This window comes from Dama dama, chromosome 12, assembly GCF_033118175.1.
Source record: "Dama dama isolate Ldn47 chromosome 12, ASM3311817v1, whole genome shotgun sequence".
In the NCBI taxonomy this organism is placed as follows: Eukaryota; Metazoa; Chordata; class Mammalia; order Artiodactyla; family Cervidae; genus Dama; species Dama dama.
In genome coordinates, this window is record NC_083692.1 from 19,264,943 (window position 1) to 19,285,461 (window position 20,519).

Sequence of the window (20,519 nt, forward strand, 5' to 3'; positions counted from 1 at the left end):
AAGATCCTTGTGCCATGATACTTCTGTTCTCTCTCACCAAGTCGTTTAAACTTTCTAATCAAACTTCATTCTGGTCAGTAGCATCAGCTCACCAATTCCTCATGGCTACGGTGAGGATCAAATGAAACACAGCTCTATGTAAATGCAAGACTGTTAGCATTGAAGAACTCCTTCCTCATATCAGTGAAGATTTCATGATTTAGGCCCCAATTTTGTTTTTCTCTGCGTGTTTCTAGGCATTTGTGGGCTTTGGTCATTTTCGGTTTAGTGCATAAGGATTATTTTAGCAGCTTGTAGGCTGTTACGTTATGTGAGGTTCCCTCAAATTCTCTGGCCTAGAATCTCCTAAGATTTGTTGTTTGTGATCTGAGTATTATTTAGTGTCTTTTGGAAAACCTGGAAGGACAAAAAGCTTCCTTTTGGAGGTGACAATTTTCTTTTCTTTTTTTTTTGACAATTTTATCATTAACCCGTTGCCATTTGAGTGTATACTGGAATGGCAAATTTGGGGAGAGATTGACTTTTAGTCTCAGAAGCAGGAACTCATTGGTGGCTCTTAAATGGACACATCTGGCCTACTAGCCAAAGACATTTCATTCATTTCATCACATTTATGGAGTATATATGCTGGTGCCAGTCATTTCCTAGGCTCCAGAGATAAGGCTTGGTCCATGCCGTCATAGAGCTTACCATTGAGGGAGGAAAGCAAAGTTCACACATGTAAAACACATAAAAAAGGTGGTTTAGATGTATAATCAAGGAAGAGTGACCGAGAAGCCACTTTTGCCAGATGGTCAGGGAAGGTTTTATTGTAGAGGTGACTCTAAAGCAAAGACCTGATGGCTAATACTACCTGGGGAAATAGACCTCCAGACAGAGGAAAATAAGAACAGAAAGCAGGTGGGCTGGCACGTTTGAGTAGAGAAAGAATGCCCGTGTCGCTGGAGTGAGCCGACAGAGAATGATGAGGATGGAGGTGCAGAGAAAAGCAGTTGCTGGATCCTGCAGGGCCTTGTAGGCCATGAAAATAAGTGTGGATTTTAAGTGTCATGGGATGCACCAGATTGCTTTATGCTAGAAGGTCACTTGCGCTGATAGAAGTTTTTTAGAGATGCTCTTGCCTTTGGTGTGAAGACTACATTGTAGTGTCTAGGAGAGGGCAAGAGGAAAGTAGGGAACCCACTTAGGAGGCTGTAGTAGATGCAGGGGGTGAAGGAGCCTGGATTTGGTGCCATCACTGTCGTGGTGAGATGGAAAGACATTGATGAATTTGGGACAAAGTTTGGATGTGAAACAGGAATGCTGGTATGTTGAGTGGGCGAGTGAAGGAGTGAGAGAACTCAGTAGTGACTCCTAGGCATTTGGTTTGTGCAAATAACACCTGCTTAAAACCCCAGGTTTAAATTGTTAAAACCCCAAACTTATATTGATAAAACTTTTAAGAACTCAGTTCACATAATAAAGAAAAAGTTAAAGTAATCTCATTTGTTATTATCTAGCAAGGTAGTTCTCAACCAAGGGTGATTTTGCACCCCCCCCCCAACCCCCAGGGGTGGGGGTTGGGGGGGGGCATTTGGTGATGTTTGGAGACTCCTCTAATTGTCACTGCTGGGGGATCAGGGATTATGTGCTCCTGGCTAGTGGGTAGAAGCCAGAGTCCTGCTGAGTATCTTAAAATGCACAGGGTAACCCCCACCTAGAGAATAACCTGGTACAAAATGTCAAGCGTGCTAAAATTGAAACTGATCTAAGAGATGAAGATTTGTTCTGATAGGAGACCTGGATTCCAGTGAAGTGGAAAACATTTAACCAATACACCACTTTTTCTTCCCTCTTCTGGTTTTTTCTGTTCCTCAGAAGTAATTTAGCTGAAATCAATATTATCTTTTGGCATATTTTGTAACCTCTCTAGTGAAATGGTTAGACCTTCTGTGTTGTATTAATTGACTTTTCTAGACATTACTGGAACTGTACTTGGAAAACCAGAGACTCATGGATCCATTATTTAGAAACTTACAATAAGTAAATGATCCACACTGACAAGAGATCTATAGTCTCTTGAAGTTAGAGACAACGCCCTTAGCAAAAAGCTCAAAGGTTAGAAGAATAAAGTCCTAACAATTAGAGTTCTTAGTGGAGGTAGGGGGTAGTATTTTCCTCTTTGTTGAGTCTTGTGAGGGATTCAGACATCTTGTCTTGCTGAAATATTTCTAGTCACAGAAATGGTGAAAAAATTCATATACTGTATATGTATATAATAAAATTATATATTTGTATATACACAGATACACATCTAATATATGTATATACAAATACTTAAGCCCCAAGTTTTTCTTTCTTTTTACAACCACTCCATTCTCCACTGTCTCTTTGCTACAGACTTGCTGTAACTGCCCTCTTTGCAGAAGAACAGAGCAGCACACTAAGAATCTGTTGCCCCCGTTTCATCCTCATGCTAACTGATCCCCAACGGTAGGAGAGCTGGGTGCTCTTCATGCCAAAAAGCTCTGAAAGTTAAATCCCTTCCTGCTGAACATGTGGGGTGATAGGGAAGCCCAGTGACCCAGGAGTGGTCCATGAGACACTTAAGAAAGTGTCTCCTGGGCCAGGCCTTCCTAGACTCAGAAATCCACAGCCTTGAGCCCTGTCTGAAAGGGAAGGCCAGGGCGAGTCTTCCTGTCCTTGGGTGAAGTCAGTGGTGGACCTCATCTCACTGAGACCGTTCCTTTAAGAAGACCCATCACGTTGTTTGGCTGCTTCACTTGTTTACAGTCCCAGAATAGTGTGGCTCAGAACACTGGGAGTTGGCCTTTTTTTTTTTTTTTTTAATTGGCTAAAAGAGACATTATTCTAGTGGGATTCAGGAATGGAAAATAGCTGAGAATGTTTTTGTACTGTATGGGAATCCTTGACCCCAAACAGGCTGTGCCGGTCTGTCCCATTTCTATTCTGCTTCTGTCTTAGACGCATCTGTGGGTGACCCCCTTGGCCTTGTCCTCTGCTTCCTGGTCTAGGGTACCTTCCAGGGGCTTGCTCTTCCCAGGACCTCTGTTTCAGAGAAGCTGGCAGAAACCCCTCAGGACTTAATTGGTCGGTAGGTCAGGAACCTGGGGATCATAATCTTCTAACTTGTGGAACGTCCTCATTTTTCTCTTCAAATGGTCAAACTATTATAATGTAAGGACTCATTTTGGTGCTGTGGCTGGTTAGCCCTTTGGCAAATTCTGGTCAAAACATGAATATATTTACTCTTGGTCTTTAGGTGCCATGTTAAAAAATGTAACAAAAAAACCTTCCCATAGATCTGCTTAGGAGCTGTCTGTCAAAATAATAAGCAGTAATTGGTACAACAGGAGAGACTCCATCCCCCTCCACCACCTTTTACTCATAGAAACCCAAGTAAAAGCCCCTTTTGTTTAGTAATAGTAGTCGGGGGAGGGCATTGTATGATATTTTTGGGAAACCAGGGTTGAGGATGACTCAGACAAACAGGAAGATGAAAGAACCCTTATTATATGCTTCTAATTTCTGCTCAGCATCTTGTGAGCTCACTCAGCCTTGGGCTCATTCAGTTGTAACAGACTCCTGGCATTTAACCTGCGAGGCTATTTTGTTTAGTCCAGGACTGTTTAAAATTTGACCCATGCAAGCCATCAAAACCACTCTGAGTCAGCTTGTCAGGGAACCTATCTTTAACTATTTCAAGTTACCTCCAGTTTGTATGATTCTAATTTTTTTTCTGGTCTGTCAGTTCCTTGAAGTGATTGATTTTTTTTTTTTCTGGAATTCGGTAAACATTTGGCTTCTTTGAGCCAGGGTTAGTATATTAGGCAGATTTCTTATTGAGTTGGCGGTGTCTGTTTTTCCTGTGGCTGCATCTCCTGGCTGTACTTCTTTTGAATTGATCCTGCAGATTGTGTCATGTGGAAGCCTTCTGATGGCTGGCTGGATTTTTCTGGGGAGTCCTGTCTGCTTTGGGAACAGCTCCCAAGAGATCATTTCTGGCTGAGGTTAGAACTGCTAAAATGTATTGAACACATTTGATCTGTGAGGGGCAACCTAGTGGGTGAGACCACAAAGAAGGGAAAGAGATAGAAAGTTTTTAGGCGAGAAGGATTGGAAAGACCTATGGGAAGGGACACAGGAACTTTTGGAGGCAGGAAAGGGTGGGTGTTTCCTTGGAGGATGTTTTGTTCATTTTGCCCCTCTTTCCAGTGGCTTTTGGCCAGTAATTAAGAGGTTCCCTTTGACCTGTTTGTGAGGTCAACTTGGTGGTAGCTGGAATCCTTGGTGGTGGCAGAGAGGTATACCCACCATACGTAAGCACTTGGCCTCTGGCTTGAATTCATGGAGGATAATTCAGTTTTCTTATAGCTTCTGGATTTTTTTTTTTTTTTTTCCCTCCTTCCTAATTTTCTTCGGCTTGTGACTGGGTTATTGCTGTCTTTCCCAGGAACTTGACTCTTAGAGTACTTGAACAGACAGAGTCTGGTTCTGGCATGTAGTCACAGATACCCCAGGTTCAAGTTAAGAAGAGAATATAATCCTAAGCAATTCAGCAGTCATAGAGTATTCTAGAAATTCCTCTACTTCTCAGCCCATTCTCCTGCCTGGCGAATATGTCATCCAATTAATACATAGCTGAACTGTTTTCCATAATCTCTCATAACCTTTTTTTTCAAAGAGTTTAATTCAGTTTGTGTGTATCATTCAACAGCAGTCATAATCATTTATTGAGCGTCAATTTTCTGCCTTATTAGTTTGAGTAATCTCTGTGAAAAATGCTTTAAGGTGAAAATTAAGAGGTGAAGCATGCCTGGGGAGGGATGGCGAGGCCTTCTTTCCTGGGACGGCCCTGCTGTCTTCTGTGCTTGTCTCTGAGTAGAGACTGTTAGAGGATCCTGATTCTTTGTGCACACCCTTTCTGGTCCTGGTGACCGGGCGCTTAGTCTGTGGCCGGTAGGTCACTGGGTGCACTATTGTTTCTCCCCTGTCCTTAGTCAGCTCTGTTGTTTGGATGGAACTGGATCACCTCACAGGCAGCCAGAAAGACAGCCTGCTTTGCCTTTCTTCTCTTTCCTTCCCTCCTTCCTCCTCCTTTCCTTCTTTTGTTTCCTTCCTTCCTTCCCTAATTCTCTCTCCCTCTCTCCTCTTCCCTCCCTCCCTTTAGGCCCTCCCTTCCCTCTCTCCCTCCCTCATTTCTTCCTTTCTTCTCCCCCTACTTCATGAATTATGAAGTTAAATCTACCACTGCCAGGGGAAAAACATTTCTTTCCATCGCTACATGTAGATGATTTTAGGCTTCGTGAAAGTCGCTCAGTCGTGTCTGACTCTTTGTGACCCCGTGGATTGTATAATCCATGGAATTCTCCAGGCCAGAATACTGGGATGGGTAGCCATTCCCTTCTCCAGGGGATCTTCCCAACCTAGGTCTCCTCCATTGTAGGTGGATTCTTTACTAGCTGAGCTACAAGGGAAGCCCAAGAATACTGGAGTGGGTAGCCATTCCCTTCTCCAGGGGATCTTCCCAACCCAGGGATCAAATCCAGGTCTCCCGCACTGCAGGTGAATTCTTTACAAGCTGAACCACCTAGGAAGCCCAAGAATACTGGAGGGGGTAGCCTATCCCTTCTCCAGCAGATCATCTCCCGACCCAGGAATCCAACTGGGGTTTCCTGCATTGCAGGCAGATTCTTTACCAGCTGAGCTACCAGGAATCCCTTTAGGCTTATGTACCATATTCTTTTTTTTTTTTTTTTTGGCCACACCATCATGCACTTGGGGGATATTCCCGAACAAGGGATCTGACTGAACCTGGGCCCTCAGCAGTGAAAGAGCAGAGTCCTAACCATTGGACCACCAGGGAACTCCTGCTCATGTACTGTTTTGGATTGTTCATACGTTTCTTCTCCTTTCACTACTGTGAAGATTGAGTTTGCTGCATTTTTTTTAAAAAGGATTGATCTAAAGAGATTTTGGCTTTATAGTGCTGCCTTCCTTGACCACCAGATTTAAAAGAGCAACTCCTGGCCGTTCCTGTAGTCCTACTCCGCTTTCCTGGTTTTTCTTCACTCTGCTTATCATTGTTTGACATAACATGTACTTAAAACCAACCCTTGTGGTATAACTTACACATAATATAATATGTACATCAAAAACCATTTTTTTGTTTTTTGGCTGCATCCCATGGCCTGTGGGATCTTGGTTCCCAGACCAGGGATCCAATCTGAGGCCCCTGCATTGGAATCTCGAAGTCTTAACCACTAGATCGCCAGGGATGTCTCTGTAATGTACACATTTTAAGTGTACAGATTTGTGAGTTTCAACAAATGTGTGTACACCTGTGTAACCACCTCCGCAACACTCGAGATGTAAGTACCGCACGCTAACCGATTGTACCCCTGGAGCTCCCATAACGCTCAAGGTATAGAGCGTTTCCGTCCCCTCAGGTTTCCTTCTGACTTCCGTCCCCAGCAATCACTCTTCTGCCCTCTACAGCTACAGATTTGACTTTCCTAGAGTTTCGTGTAAATAGAATCATTCGGTACTGTTCTGTATTCGGCTTCTTGCACTCACCATCATGTTTGTGAAGGTATCTGGTTGTTGCATGTCTCAGTTCATTTCTTTGTATTGCAGAGAAGTTCCCTTGTATAGATGTACTGCAGTTTCTTCATTCACTCCTCCATGGACATTTTGTTTGCCGTATATATTGTTTGTTTATTGTCTTTCTTCTTCCCATTAGCCTGTAAGCTTTCTGAGGGCACTTATTTTTTTATAGGGGTGTTAATTCATGTAACATAAAATTAACCATTTTTAAGTGAACGATTCATTGGTATTTGGTACATTCAGTGTGGTGCGGCCACCACCTTTGTCTAGTTCTAAAACATTTTCATCATCCCAGAAGAAAACCCTGTACCTGTTAAGCGGTCCATCGCAGAGGGCAGTGATTTTTTGGTCTTTTTTATGCAACAATTGTCATTTTCCAGTTATAAAAATAACATAGACTGGTCATGTTAAAATACTGAAGATAGAGAACTACAAGAAAGTATCCACTTTTATCTTAATTTTACAATGAAAACCACTAGTACCTTCAGTTCTTTTGAATGTTGCATTTGCTCTTTGAGTAAGGTTATTCTGAGGTCAGTGAGTGATAGAGGCAGATTGGACCCCTCTGCTTTTTTTTTAAAATATATATTTTTACTTATTTGGCGGTGCTGGGTCTTAGTTGCAACATGAGAACTCATGTTGAGACAGGTAGGATCTTAGTTCCCCAACCAGGGATCAAACCCAGGCCCTGTGCATTGGGAGTGCAGAGTCTTAGCCGTTGGACCACCAGGGAAGTACCCCTCCACTTTAAACAAAGATATTTTCTTGGCCACACCGCACAGCTTGTGGAATCTTAGATCTTCAACCAGGGATTGAACCCATGCCCCTTGCAGTCTTAACCACCGGACCGCCAGGGAAGTGCCCAGATTGGACCCTTGGGGGTAATACTGTGCCATTCCCTCACCAAGAGGGAATATAGCATCTAGACATTCTGTGTTGTGTTTATTCACTTACTTAACAAATAAGTACAGATTTTCTGTTGTGTATCAGGCCCTGTGTTAGGGCACCAGTGGTGAACAGCATGACCTAGACCCTTGCCAGCCTGGAGTATGCTCTACTGGGAAGCTGGAACCAGGAATAATGGGAAAATGTTAACAGAGGTGGTGGGTGGGAACTGGAGGCTATGAGTAAGAGAAGGGTAGAGAAAATTGTCCCTGGCGTGATCTAGGTGGAGGTGGACCTGAATCAAGCTCTTGCTTTTTAAAAAATTAAAACATTTCCTTTGTGGTTTATCACAGGATATTGAGTATAGTTCCCTGTGCTCAGCTCTGCCTGGAGTTGTTACTACTAATCCCAGAGCCTTTTACCAGAGCATCCATCTGTTTCTATAGCTGGCCAGATATAAGTATGCCATGCCATGCCACTGAAAAGGGGGCATTTTTCATTTGGAAGCTCTTTGGAAGAGTTCCTTGAGGATGATGTGGGTCTTGAGGATGACGTGGTATTTGCAATCCCCAGAAGCTAGCATTGCTTTGGAAAGGTTTTCACTCAGGTGTAAATGGACAGCTGAACTTGGTGAGTTGGGTGAAGTCAAAGAAACTGACCAGGGAGCTAAAACTGACCCGTCTAAAAGAATTTGTTTTGTGGATCATCTCTACATAGAAACATTTCTCCTTCCTGCTAGAGGAGCTGCAGGCAGCACTGTGAGGTCATATGTCAGAGGCACCACTGGTAGTTAGAAGACATGGGAGGAGAATTCCTGCCCTCTCAAGTAATGGAACTCTTTTGAGGACACTGGAGTGGAAGAAAATGATCTTTGCCCTTAGCAAATGCACTCAATGTGTTTGTGAAGCGAATCTTGTGACTTTAGTGGTCTTAAGAAAACATTTGATTGAGAAACAATTGTTTTTTACATGAAACTTGATTGGCACATGCATGGATAAACAACAATGTACAGTCCTTTGAGGAGAGGATGAAAGGTAATTTTCTGAACTAGCTGGGTTTGGGGGAGCAGGTTTACTAGAACTTTATGGCAGTAGGGATTTGCTGTTGGAATGGAACCTCCTTTGGTTTTGGACTTTAACAGTGGACTGACTCCTTATCTGTTTGACATTGTTTAAGTAAAATTTTGTCTGAAAATTAGGCCATGAACTTAAATCTTTGCCTGGAGTTTTTTTCAACATGATGAAAATGGCTCTGGATTTTTCAGAGAAGAGTGTCCTCACTTTCTACTTCTTCCCTTCCTACAGAAGATGGAAAATGTTACCTAAATATTATACTTATATTGGTCTTACACCATTAGATTAGTGCCAGATACTAGATGAAGCTTGATACATATTTGTTGATTAGTCAACAGAGAAAAAACACAGCCTAAAAGTTGAGAATTAGGCTTTACTTGGTGACTTTACTGAGGAGTATAGCCTAGGGTAGCCTCCAAGATGGCTTTGAGGAACTGTTTCAAGAGTTTGAAGGAGGATTCAGGATACAAGGGAGTTTTTGCTGGGGAAAAAAAAGAAAAGTTTTCTAGTCCAACATCAAAAGATCACTGCTAATCACAAAGAACAGAAATCTCAAGTGAATGATTTCAGTGCTTTTCTGTGGGAAGATGCAAGAGTATGGGCTCATTGAAATTATTCCACTATCTAGAGTCAGTATTCTGTTTCTTTCCATCCTGAATCCCCTCAGGGTGAATCATGGCAGAAGGGGTGGGATGGCTGCAGTGACTGATGGCTTGATGGAGGCAACATTAGTTGTTTACCAGAATGGCAGACAGCATTCTTTGTTTACTGAAATGGCAAGCAGCATATTTTTTGTCTACAGATTTAAATGAAGTAATCAAGTTCTCGTTTCCTTCTGAGATAGTGGTCCCAGTTCTGCCAAGATTGAGAATCTGATTTGGTTTCTTTGAGTTCTGTCTCTTTGTTGGAGTTCAGGCAAAAATGGAATGAAAGCAGAAAAAACCAGAGTTGTTGTTCAGTTCCTAAGTTGTTTCTGACTCTGTGACCTCATAGACTGCAGCATTCCAAGCTTCCCTGTCCTTTACTGTCTTCCAGAGTTTGCTCAAATTGCTGTCCTGAGTTGTTGATGCTATCTAACTATCTCATTGGCTGCTGGCCTCTTCTTTTGCTTTCAGTTTTTTCCAGCATCAGGGTATCTTTCAGTGAGTTGACTCTTTGCATCAGGTGGCCAAAGTTTTGGAGCTTCAGCATCAGTGAAGTATTCCTTCCAGTGAATACTCAGGGTTGATTTCCTTTAGGATTGACTGGTTTGATCTCCTTGCAGTCCAGGGGACTCTCAAGAGTCTTCTCCAGCACAGACCCTTACATAAAGGTAATTAGTGGAAACTTAACTTTGGGGATAATTTATCAATTTTGAGTAATTTTAGAATCTCAGTGGAGAGGAATAAAATCATCTTTGTTGTCCAAGGGTGGGATTTACCATGAGTGCTGTGAGGGGCAGAGAAGTCATGCTTCCCTTAGCCCTTTCATTACTTTGGGAAAGGACCTGATTTTGTCCTCAGCTATGAAAACTTAGAGGACTGTGTGTTTGTAGTTGGTGCAAATCAGATCCTCTGCACCCAGAGTGACCAGACTGAGAGGACCTCAGTCCTGAGTTTCTTTCCTTTGGAGTGTGTTCTGGTGTCTTTACTGCCTTTGCTCTGTTGAGCTTTCCTCCTTCCAAGGCTTCTTACTTCGATTTCTGTCCCATCTCTTGCTTTTCCCTCCCTCGGCTGCCTCAGAGCAAAGCCCACATGGTCATTCTTCCTGGAATAATTCTCTGAGGGCTGAGAACGAATCTCTCCAGGGAGACTGTCATCATTCTCCTTGCCTGCTTGGGTCAGAGGCTGCCTTTTTCACTGTTGTAAACTGCTCTGAACTCTGAGCTGAAACAGTGTAGATCATTGAGTACTATAACATTTCATTCTGGAAACTCTCCTTGGAACTTTACACAAAGTGAAAAGCTTTGTGGGTGAGACAGTGATAGAGGGAGGGGTGTGTTGTTTGGTTTCTTCAAGATGGGTATGGTGATAGTCAAAGGCGCTCAGTTGTATCCGACTCTTTGTGACCCCATACATGTCATACAGTCCATGGCATTCTCCAAGCCAGAATACTGCAGTGGGCAGCCTTTCCCTTCTCCAGGGGATCTTCCCAACCCAAGGATCGAATCCAGGTTTCCTGCATTGCAGGCGGATTCTTTACCAGCTGAGCCACAAGGGAAGCCTCAGCTATAACGTCAGTATCAATAATACTATGTTGTTTTGCTTAGGGGGAGTGGAAAGGAGTTATCAGGAGCAAGCAGTGAGATCTTTTCATTTTCAGATAGAATTAGTTTAGATTTCATCCCATCACTGCCTCAGTCCCTGGATGAGCAACCTCTGAGCCACAAGCAGGCGCAAGCCCGGGTGCTGCTGCTGTGCCCCTGGGTGTTTTCCCAGCGGGCTCGTCTTAACTAAATAATGGCTGGTATTCATCAGGCGCTTGCTGTGTGCCAGGCGTTGTACTGTGCCCTTTGCGTGCCTTATCGCCTTTAGTCCTCTCAGTAGCCCTATGGGTTGTAGAATCTCTTACCATCTCATTTCCCTGAGGTTTCAGGAGTTAAGTAGCTTTTCCCGGCCACACTGGGAGTGGAATTTGGGTGTTGCTGACTTGCCTGAGGCCCATGTGAGCAGGAGGAGGACAGAAGGCAGAGGTTGGAGAGGAGTGCCTTTGGGGTGTTGCTCCCGTTTTTGCTTTTGGGTCAGGGCCGAGGAGCATTCCCAGCATGTCAGGTTGGGTGGGGTGACCAGTTGGCAGGGCTCAGAGTCAGGTAGCGTATTTCAGCCCAGGAATGGAGCAGAGTGGGAGCAGGCAGACGGAGAAGAGGCAGAGCGAGTAGAGCGCAGCCTTGTTCCCCCGGCCCCCGGCCTTCCTTCATCAAGGGGAATCTTCTTATCTTTCCTTGACCTTCTCTTCTGCCGACTGAGGGCTTCCCAGGTGGCTCAGACAGTAAAGAATCTGCATGCAGTGGGGGAGACCTGAGTTCGATCCCTAGGTCAGGAGGATCCCCTGGAGAAGGGAATGGCAGCCCACTTAAGGATTCTTGCTTGGAGAATCCCATGGACAGAGAAGTCTGGCGAGCTACAGTCCATGGGGTCGCAAAGAGTTGGGCTCAGACAGTAACACTTTCAGTTCATTTTGTTCTGACTGAAAAACCGGTCTTGCTACTTACTACCTAGGCTGTTGTCTCCTTCCTGGCTCGGGGAAACTGCCCACAGGTTAAGTATGAGTTGAGTAGTATAACAGGGAGCAAAAGAATGCGAAAGGCAGAAGAAGGAAAAACGAAGCGTGATTTCCGTTTGCCAGGTATTTTCTCGTTTATCTGTTGATTTGATTAGCAACCAGTACCCAGTCAGGGGAGGCAAAGATGGTTATATCCTCATTTTACATGTGGAAAAATGCAGTCAGTGCATACTGAATGATTATCCAGGGCTCCTTGGTAGAAAAACCAGCCTGAGGTTTGAACTCCACCTCCTAGAATTCTTTGCGCTGGACTCATCTGCACATGCGCACATGAACTTGTGTGTTTAACATACCCCAGGACGCCTGGTGCCAAAATAGTATCCCCAAATGCTGACTCCAATGAGCTCATCATTTGGTGGGTACTTAATTGGTATAAATCTTGAGACATTTAGCTCTGTATCTAACAGCTCCTACAGGCCCCTTTTCAGGTGCCCACTCTTGAGTGTCCTGATACCCATTGTGGTTTTTTTTTTGGACAATGGATTCATGATTGAGTTCATTTCCAGGGGAGAAAACCCCTGGGCCTCATCTTCTTCCTCCAGACTGTTTGATGACTCTTGCAGCTGGCCACTCTGACCTTATCTGACTCCTTGCTGGTAGAGGTTTATGGAGCTTTTGTTTTGTTTCTCTTGTGGCCAGCTTAGCAGCTTGGAATGATACTGGCTGAGTGACATGGGTCCAAAGTGGGCTGTTCTGTGTAACTTCTTGTTCTCTCAGTTGCCTGGGAGATCAGTGAGCCCAGCTATCAAATGCTGCTCCTGTGTTCAGCCCTTTGGACTATCGAGGGTGGAGAAAAGTAGATCAAAGTACCTAGCAAGGTGCACCGCATTCATTCATTCGGTAACTGGATATTGAACAACTCCCCTGTGCCAGGCTGTGTCCCAGGTACTGGGGATGTAAAGGCAGACTCGGTTCTGCCCTCGTGGATCTAGGGAAGGGCCCTGTCAGTGCAGTGGGCATTCAGTAAGTAAAATATCGTCATTAAGGCTCTTCCTGTAATAATCATAGTGATGTTATTAATAGAATAGTGCTTTACCATCTTGATGAGATTATGGGAAATGAAGACATCATATTATCACACCCAGTGGTCTGCATTCCTGTAACTTTTTATCAAACCAGCAGACTCTTGAGAGTCAGGAATGTGTTTTTTTTGTTTGTTTGCCTCGTGGCTGGAGAACGAGTTGTAAAGATTCATCACTCCTTTAGCTGGAGTAGAACTCCTTTAGCTGGAGTGTTTGAATTAGGAGATTTGACCCTGGGGATTTGTATTCTGAGAGTTATAGACCCTGAGCATCTTCCCGGAACTCCAGTCTGGGATCTGTCTCACTGACACCAGCTCCCTTCCTTCCTGGCCTGACTTTTTTTTTTTTTTTTTTTTAAATTTTGTTGCGGCACATAAGCTTTCTCTCTTTGCGGTGTGGGCTTCTCTTGTTGTGGAGCATGGGCTCTAGAGCTTGCAGGCTCAGTAGTTGCGGCGCTTGGGCTCAGTTGCCCAGTGGCATGTGGGATCTTAGTTCCTTGTTTAGGAACCTGCATCACCTGCATTGGAAGGTGGATTCTTAACCACGGGACCACCAGAGAAGTCTCATGGCCTGACTTTTTATAAGGACTGCAGTGTTTTTAAACTGTAAACAGTGGAATTATGGATAGAAGGAGTTTGACTAGTAAGTTGTTCTTTTTTTTTTTAAAACAGTCTTTCTTAGATGTAAGTGACATACCATGTATTTATCATCCTTTTAAAATATACAATTCAGGGCTTTCAGTATATTCATAAAGTTTTACAGCCCTTAGTACTGTCTTAAGTCCTTAGCATTTTCATCAACCCAGATAGGAACCCTGTACCCACAACAGTCACTCCCTATTTCCTGCTTCCCTTCACCCCTGGCAGCCACTAATATATATTCTGTCTCTATGAGCTGACCTATTGTGGACATTTCATATAAAAGGAATTATATAATATGTAACATTTTGTGTCTGGCTTCTTTCACTTAGTATAATGTTTTCAAGGTTCATCCATGTTGTAGCATACATCAGTACTTTTTATAGTTGAATAATATTCAGACATTATATGTTCATTCATCAACTGATGGACATGTGGGTTGTTTCCATCTTTTGTTATTATGAATAATGCTGCTGTGAACATTCATGTTCAAGTTCTGTGTGGATGTATCTTTTTAACTCTCTTGGTTTATACCTAGGAGTAGAGCTGCTGAGACATATGGTAACTCTGTGTTTCACTTTCTGAGAAACTGCCATGCTGTTTTCTAGGGTGGCTGTGCATTTTACATTCTCAACAGCAGTGTATGAGCATTGAAATTTCTCTGTATTCTCATCAAAACTTGCCATTATCTTTTTGATCATAGTCATCCTAGTGGGAGTGAAGGGATATTTTGTTGTGGTTGGTTTGCATTTCCCTGATGGCTATGATGTTGAGCATCTTTTCACGTGCTTATTGATAATTGTATGTCTTCTTTGGAGAAATATCTGTTCAGATTTTTTGCTTAATATTTTAATTAGGCTATTTTATCTTACTGAGTTGTAAGAATTATTTACATATTCTGGACCATTAGTCCCTTATCAGATATGTGATTTGCAAATATTTACCCCCATTCTTTGGATTGTTTTTTCATCTAATGGTATCCTTTGCAGAATAAAAGTTTTTAATTTTGATGAAGTCCATTTTATCCATTTTTTTCTTTTGTTGTATTGCTTTTAGTGTCATATCTAAAAAGACATTGCCTAATCCACGGTTGCAAAATTTCCTCGTATGCCTTCTTTTAAGAGTTTATAGTTTTAACATTTTTATGACTATTAAGTTCTTATATACTGACTGAGGCTGTCAAAGTTCCTGTTAGCTGTTTGCCTAGGGGTAAGTGTTGGGTGAGAGGCTATTATCCTGGGACTTCTTTTCCTTGCCACATTGACAAGTCAATCGAGGAGCCCTGGCAAGCACTTAATTCTTGCAGGTGTTTCTAGCTATTTTGTGGTTTTCGTATTTCATTGTCTTCCCCCCACCCTTTTTTTTTTTTTTGGGAAGGTAACGAATGAAGAGGACTTCATTAGGAAATTGGACTGCAAACCTGATCAGCATCTGAAAGTGGTTTCCATTTTTGGAAACACTGGGGATGGGAAGTCTCATACCCTCAACCACACTTTCTTCTATGGCCGAGAAGTCTTCAAAACCTCCCCTGCCCAGGAGTCCTGCACTGTGGGAGTGTGGGCAGCATATGACCCAGTCCACAAAGTGGCCGTGATAGACACGGAAGGGCTCTTGGGGGCTACAGTGAATCTAAGCCAGAGGACACGGCTGCTGCTTAAGGTCCTGGCCATCTCAGACCTCGTCATCTATCGAACTCATGCAGACCGACTGCACAATGACCTCTTCAAGTTCCTTGGGGATGCCTCAGAAGCTTATTTGAAACATTTCACTAAGGAGCTCAAGGCTACCACTGCCCGCTGTGGCCTGGACGTCCCCTTGTCCACCCTGGGCCCTGCTGTTATCATTTTCCATGAGACTGTGCACACCCAGCTGCTGGGCTCTGGTAAGTAGATGGGGTTCGGTTGTCACACATTGACCTTTCTGGGCTGCAGTAGCGACTTGGCGGTGGAAGATTGTCCAGAAAAATTTCTGCCTGGGCAAGACATAAGGAAGTGTTTCAAGAAGGATGGAGTGATCAACCATGTCAGAATCTGCTCATGGGCAGGATGAGGATTGAGAAATTGCCGATTGGCTTTGGTGATATAGAGGTCCTTGGTGATCTGGGTAAGACCGTTTCCCAGGGATGGTGGGCCTGAAAGCCTGATCAAAGTGGGATCAAAAAAAGAGAAGGAAAAATCTTAAGGTAGTATATTCATCTCTTTCATAGAGTTCTATAAAGGGTTCTAAAAGTGACAGCAGGAGGTTGATGTGGGGGGTTTCAGGGAGTTTCCCCTTTTTTGAAATTTAAGATGTGAGGTATTGCAGATACTTGTGTATTGCTGGGAATGATGAAAGGAAGAGATGCAGATGTAAGAGAGAGAGCAGGAGTGATGCACAGGTGGAGGGCTGACCTTAGGAGCGTGGACGGTTCATTTGTAACAACAGGAGAGAAGGGAGATTATATGGACACGATTACAGGTAAGTAGGTAGACGTGGCGGAAGTTGTCTTATTGTTTCTGCTTTCTTAGAGAAATAGGAAGCAAGAGCATCGCCCGAGTTGGAGGATGAGGGAGCAGGTGTGACAGTGATCGGATGCAGGTGGGGACGATAGCGTTGGCTCTGAAAATAGTTTCATTATTAATATTCATTCAGTTAACAAAGTTTATTACGTGCACAAGGTCACATGCTGACTGCCAGGACCCCAAACTGAAAAAAAAAACCAATTCCCACCCTCGAATAGCTGATAGTCTAGTTGGAGAGGCCACACGTACTCTGTTCTGTGCTGGGTGTCGCTCCTGGAGCTGTGAGTGTGCAGAAGAGGGACACTATACACCTCTTTGTGGGATCTAGGAAAGAGGAGGTGACATTTGAACTCTAGAGACTGATTAGATAGAGGAAGGATGCTCTAGGAAGATGAACCTATAGTGGTTTGAAGGAACTTGTTGTGTCCAGGGAACTGTAGGTATTTGTACCCTGAGTTCCTGGATTCCGTTCCTGCCCCCTTCAATGCAGCTTCCTTGAAGGATGGGGAGTGATGTTTTTTAAAAGCTTAATTTATACTTTAGGTCATGTCATACTCCTGCTTCCAACCTGTCAATGGCTTTCCGTTACGTCAGGATAAAATCTATACTCCTAATTACAGTGTCCTCACTCCTGCCTCTGTCTCTGAACACTCTCTGCTTACCCCTTTCACTCCCTCCACTAGCTATACCAGACTTTTCTCTGTTCCCATCTTTGCACAAGCTACTCTGTCTACCTGGAACACACTTTCCCCCAGCCAGCCTCTCTTTCAGATTCAGCTCAACTCTTAGCCCCTTGGAGCCTTTGCCAAATGTTTCCTTTAAAAAGGTCCTTCCTGCACCCTGGTGGTCCCGTCTTCATGTTCATCAGGGCACCTGTCGCTCTCTGAAATCATCCTGTTCGTTTGCTTACTGGTTTTTGATCTTTTCCCCTTGGAATGGAAACTCCAGGAAGGCAGGAACCTTGCCTGTCTTACTCACTGCTGCCTTTGAAGAGCCTGGGTGGGTGCTTGGCGCACAGTAGGCTGTCACCAGACACTTGCTGAGTGAAGAGGCTCAGTGTGTCTGAGGCTTAGATTGTGTGCGAGGGGACAGTGGACACACTCAGGGATCAGATCATGCATGGATGGCCTTGATTTAGGTCTCAAGTATGACAAGATCCCTTGAAGGATTTTAAGTAGGGAGTTTATGTGATCAGATCTGTATTTTCAAAAAGATCCCCCGCGGCCTGTTGCAGGATGAACTAGAGAGGCATGTGTAGAGGGCAGGGAGGTGGCCAGGAGCTTATCACGGTACTAGGTGAGGAGTGATGGGGCCTGAGCGAGGGCAGGGCAGTAGGTGGGGAGTGGACAGACTAGGACCATATTAAGGAGTTAGAATCCGAAGGATCTGGGTCTAGGATACCTCCCGTGATTAGCATTTTTATGCCACTTTGGATCTTCACAGCTTTGGTGAGGGGAGGGTCTAATTTCCTGTTCAGGATTTTGAAACAACCAGCCTTTCAAAGTAACTTTTTTTTTTCCCATAGGTTTTATTTATTTATTTATTTTTAAAAAAATCTTATTTGTTTTTGGCTGTGCTGCATCTTTGTTGCTTTTCTCTAGTTGCAGCTAGTGGGGGTTACTCTCTAGTTGCAGTGCACAGGCTTCTCATTGCCGTGGCTTCTCTTCTTTTGGAGCACAGGCTCTAGGGCCTGAGGGCCTCAGTAGTTGTGGCTTGCAGGCTCCAGAGAACAGGCTCAGTAGTTGTGGCGCATAGGCTCAGGCACTCTGCAAGCATGTGGGATCTTCCCGGAACAGGAATCATACCTGTATCTCCTGTGTTGGCAGACGAATTATTCACTGCTGAGCCACCAGGGAAACGACCCCCCCTCTTTTTTTCCTTTTGCTTTATGCCTTGTACTATGCTTGGTGTTTGTTTATTTGTTTCTTAAAATAAAAGCTGAATAACAAAGATAACATTTTTTTTTCTTAAATTTTTAAAAATTTTTACTTTTTCCCTGTGTCATGCGGTATTTGGAATCTTAATTCCCTGACCAGGAATCAAACCTGTTACCCTCTCCAGTGAAAGTGCAGAGTCTTAACCACTGGCCCGCCAGGAAAGTCCCAACATTTTCTTAAAATAAATGCAGACTTAATGTATCTTTGTCATTCAGCTCAGTCAACAGCAGCTATATTTTACAAATGAAGAAACTGAACTCAGAGAGCTTAGGTTATGTAACCAAGGAGGTTCTAGCTAGCAGGCTGCAACATTGGGATTCTGAATCCAGAGTTGTTTCTGGATCCAGAACTTTGGCTACTTCTCTTTGATGACTGTACCTTTAAATTTGAGCTAAAGCCATATTTCCAGTGTTAATTTGAGTGATTTTGTTGTTAAAATATTAAAGGAAATTATGCTGTATGACTCAGGAAACTCAAACTGTGGCTTGGTAACAACCCAGAGGGGTGGGATGGGGAGGGAGGTGGGAGGGATGTTCAAGTGGGAGGGGACATGGGTAAACCTGTGGCTGATTCATGTTGATATTTGGTAGAAACCAACACAATACTGTAAAGCAAGTATCCTTCAATTAAAAATAAATTAAAAAAAAAAGCAACATAATCCTGTCAGCCCAGAATCTAGCTTCTAAAGAATAATTTAGTTTTTTTTAGAAAAAAATTAAAGGAAATTAAAACCAAAAGTCCTTCTAAGTTTTATCTCCAAAATGATTATTGAATCTGTTTATACTGCTGCTCCCTAAATTTCTGGATAAATGTTGGTGAAACTATGGGAAGGCTGATACCCTCACACGTTGGCACTTGTCTGCAACTTCACCAGCATAAGACCAGCACTTCCAGAGCAGCTATTTATTTTAAATGCTTATTAGAAGGTGACTGGTGAAATCCATCCATAGGATGGAAGACTATATAGCTGTTAAAAAGAAGAAGGAGATGTCTTCTCACAGTGTATCAAGTGTACAAGGACACATGCTTACGGTATGTTATTAAGTGATGAAAGCAAGTTGCATATGTGTGTTGGGAATTATGTAGGAAAAGAAAAAGTCTGAAAGGGTAAACACTGGACTATAGTTCCCTTTGAAGAGTAGGAGGGAGCAGAGGACCTACATTTCTTTCCTTTTATGCTTTGACATGTTTGGATTTTTTACAATGAGCACATTAAAAAAAATACACTTCTAGTTAAGAATCCATCTTGTAATGCAGGGGACTCCGGTTTGACCTCTGGTTGGGGAACTGAAACCCCCACATGCTGTGGAGCAACTAAGCCCTCGTGCTGCAACTAGAGAGCCCATGAGCCACAATGGAGATCCCTCATGATGCAGCTTAGACCTGCTGTAGCCATTAAATAAATAAATATTAAAAGTTAAATAAATGACTGATTCTCTCTCTCTCTTTTTTTCTTAAAAAGGTACTTCCTTGAAGTGTAACACACATACCAAAAAGTACACATTATATCAAAAGTGTATACCTGAAGCCCTTTGGCAAGCTGAGGGTATATGTGAATTCAATACCAGGTCATGATACACCAGCCCCTACTTCACAGAAACCCCTGCTGTGCTTTCTTCTAGGCAGTTCCTTCCTTCCTGACTTCCAACAGCATAGAGCAGTTCTGCCTGTTGATATTTACGGAGCCACACCACGTATTCCTTTTATAATGAAAGACAGGAGACGTTTTTTTTTTTAAAGAAAGGCCCCTGTTCACATACCTGTTTCCGCTTGTCCAGATCACCCCTCCGAGGTGCCGGAGAAGCTCATCCAGGACCGGTTCCGGAAGCTGGGCCGCTTCCCGGAAGCCTTCAGTTCCATTCACTACAAGGGGACGAGGACCTACAACCCTCCCACTGACTTTTCTGGGCTTCGGCGTGCTCTGGAGCAGCAACTGGAGAACAACACCACCCGTTCTCCCCGGCACCCTGGCGTCATCTTCAAGGCCCTGAAGGTCAGTTGCTTTCTGGCTGGAGTGCTTCTCACTGGGGCGCCAGTGGGGGGTGACGCTCAGTTCTCCAACTTCTGTCAGTGCTGGTGATGAGAAACCTGGGCTGAAAAGAGGGTCTCTGAAAGGAAGGGCATGAGTGGAGTGTGTTACCTGTTGAATGGCATCATCTTGCCAGGAACGTGAATCTCGGATGTTAGTTAAAAGGTCCTCCTCTTGGAGAAAAACCTTATTTTACCATTCTTTATAATGAAGACATCAACTCAGTTCCTGCCAAGACTGCTTTGGTTTTATGGTTTCCTTTGTGTACACCTCTGTGTTACCATGCCTGCAGGCGGAGGACAGAGGAGCAGGAAGGGGCCAGGGTCTTTGGAGCAGTGCTGAGAGTGTGGCATTTGGAGAAAGGACAGTGTTGACATGAAGACTTGAGCTAGGGATTTGAGGGTGCCCTGAGGGGTAGGGCATAGAGCCCGAGACCAGAAGAAATAGGAGAAGCGGTTTGCATAAAGCTAGGCCGGCCCTGGTTTACCCAGGAACAGACTTTGGGCATATGTTGATTTGCTTCATCCATGGAGTCTAAAAGGTTTGCAGTGGGACACAACGTAAGCA

General features: G+C 43.8%; 1 protein-coding gene across 2 annotated transcripts in view; it reads left to right on the plus strand.

Moving 5' to 3' along the window:
• Positions 1–20,519, plus strand: part of ZFYVE1 (zinc finger FYVE-type containing 1) — a 44,284-nt gene that overhangs the window by 6,146 nt on the left and 17,619 nt on the right. For both annotated transcript variants that reach the window (XM_061156743.1, XM_061156742.1), the window contains exons 3-4: positions 14,863–15,367; positions 19,702–19,916. In XM_061156743.1, the coding sequence (XP_061012726.1) occupies positions 14,863–15,367; positions 19,702–19,916 (720 nt within the window). The remainder of the gene's footprint in view (positions 1–14,862; positions 15,368–19,701; positions 19,917–20,519) is intronic.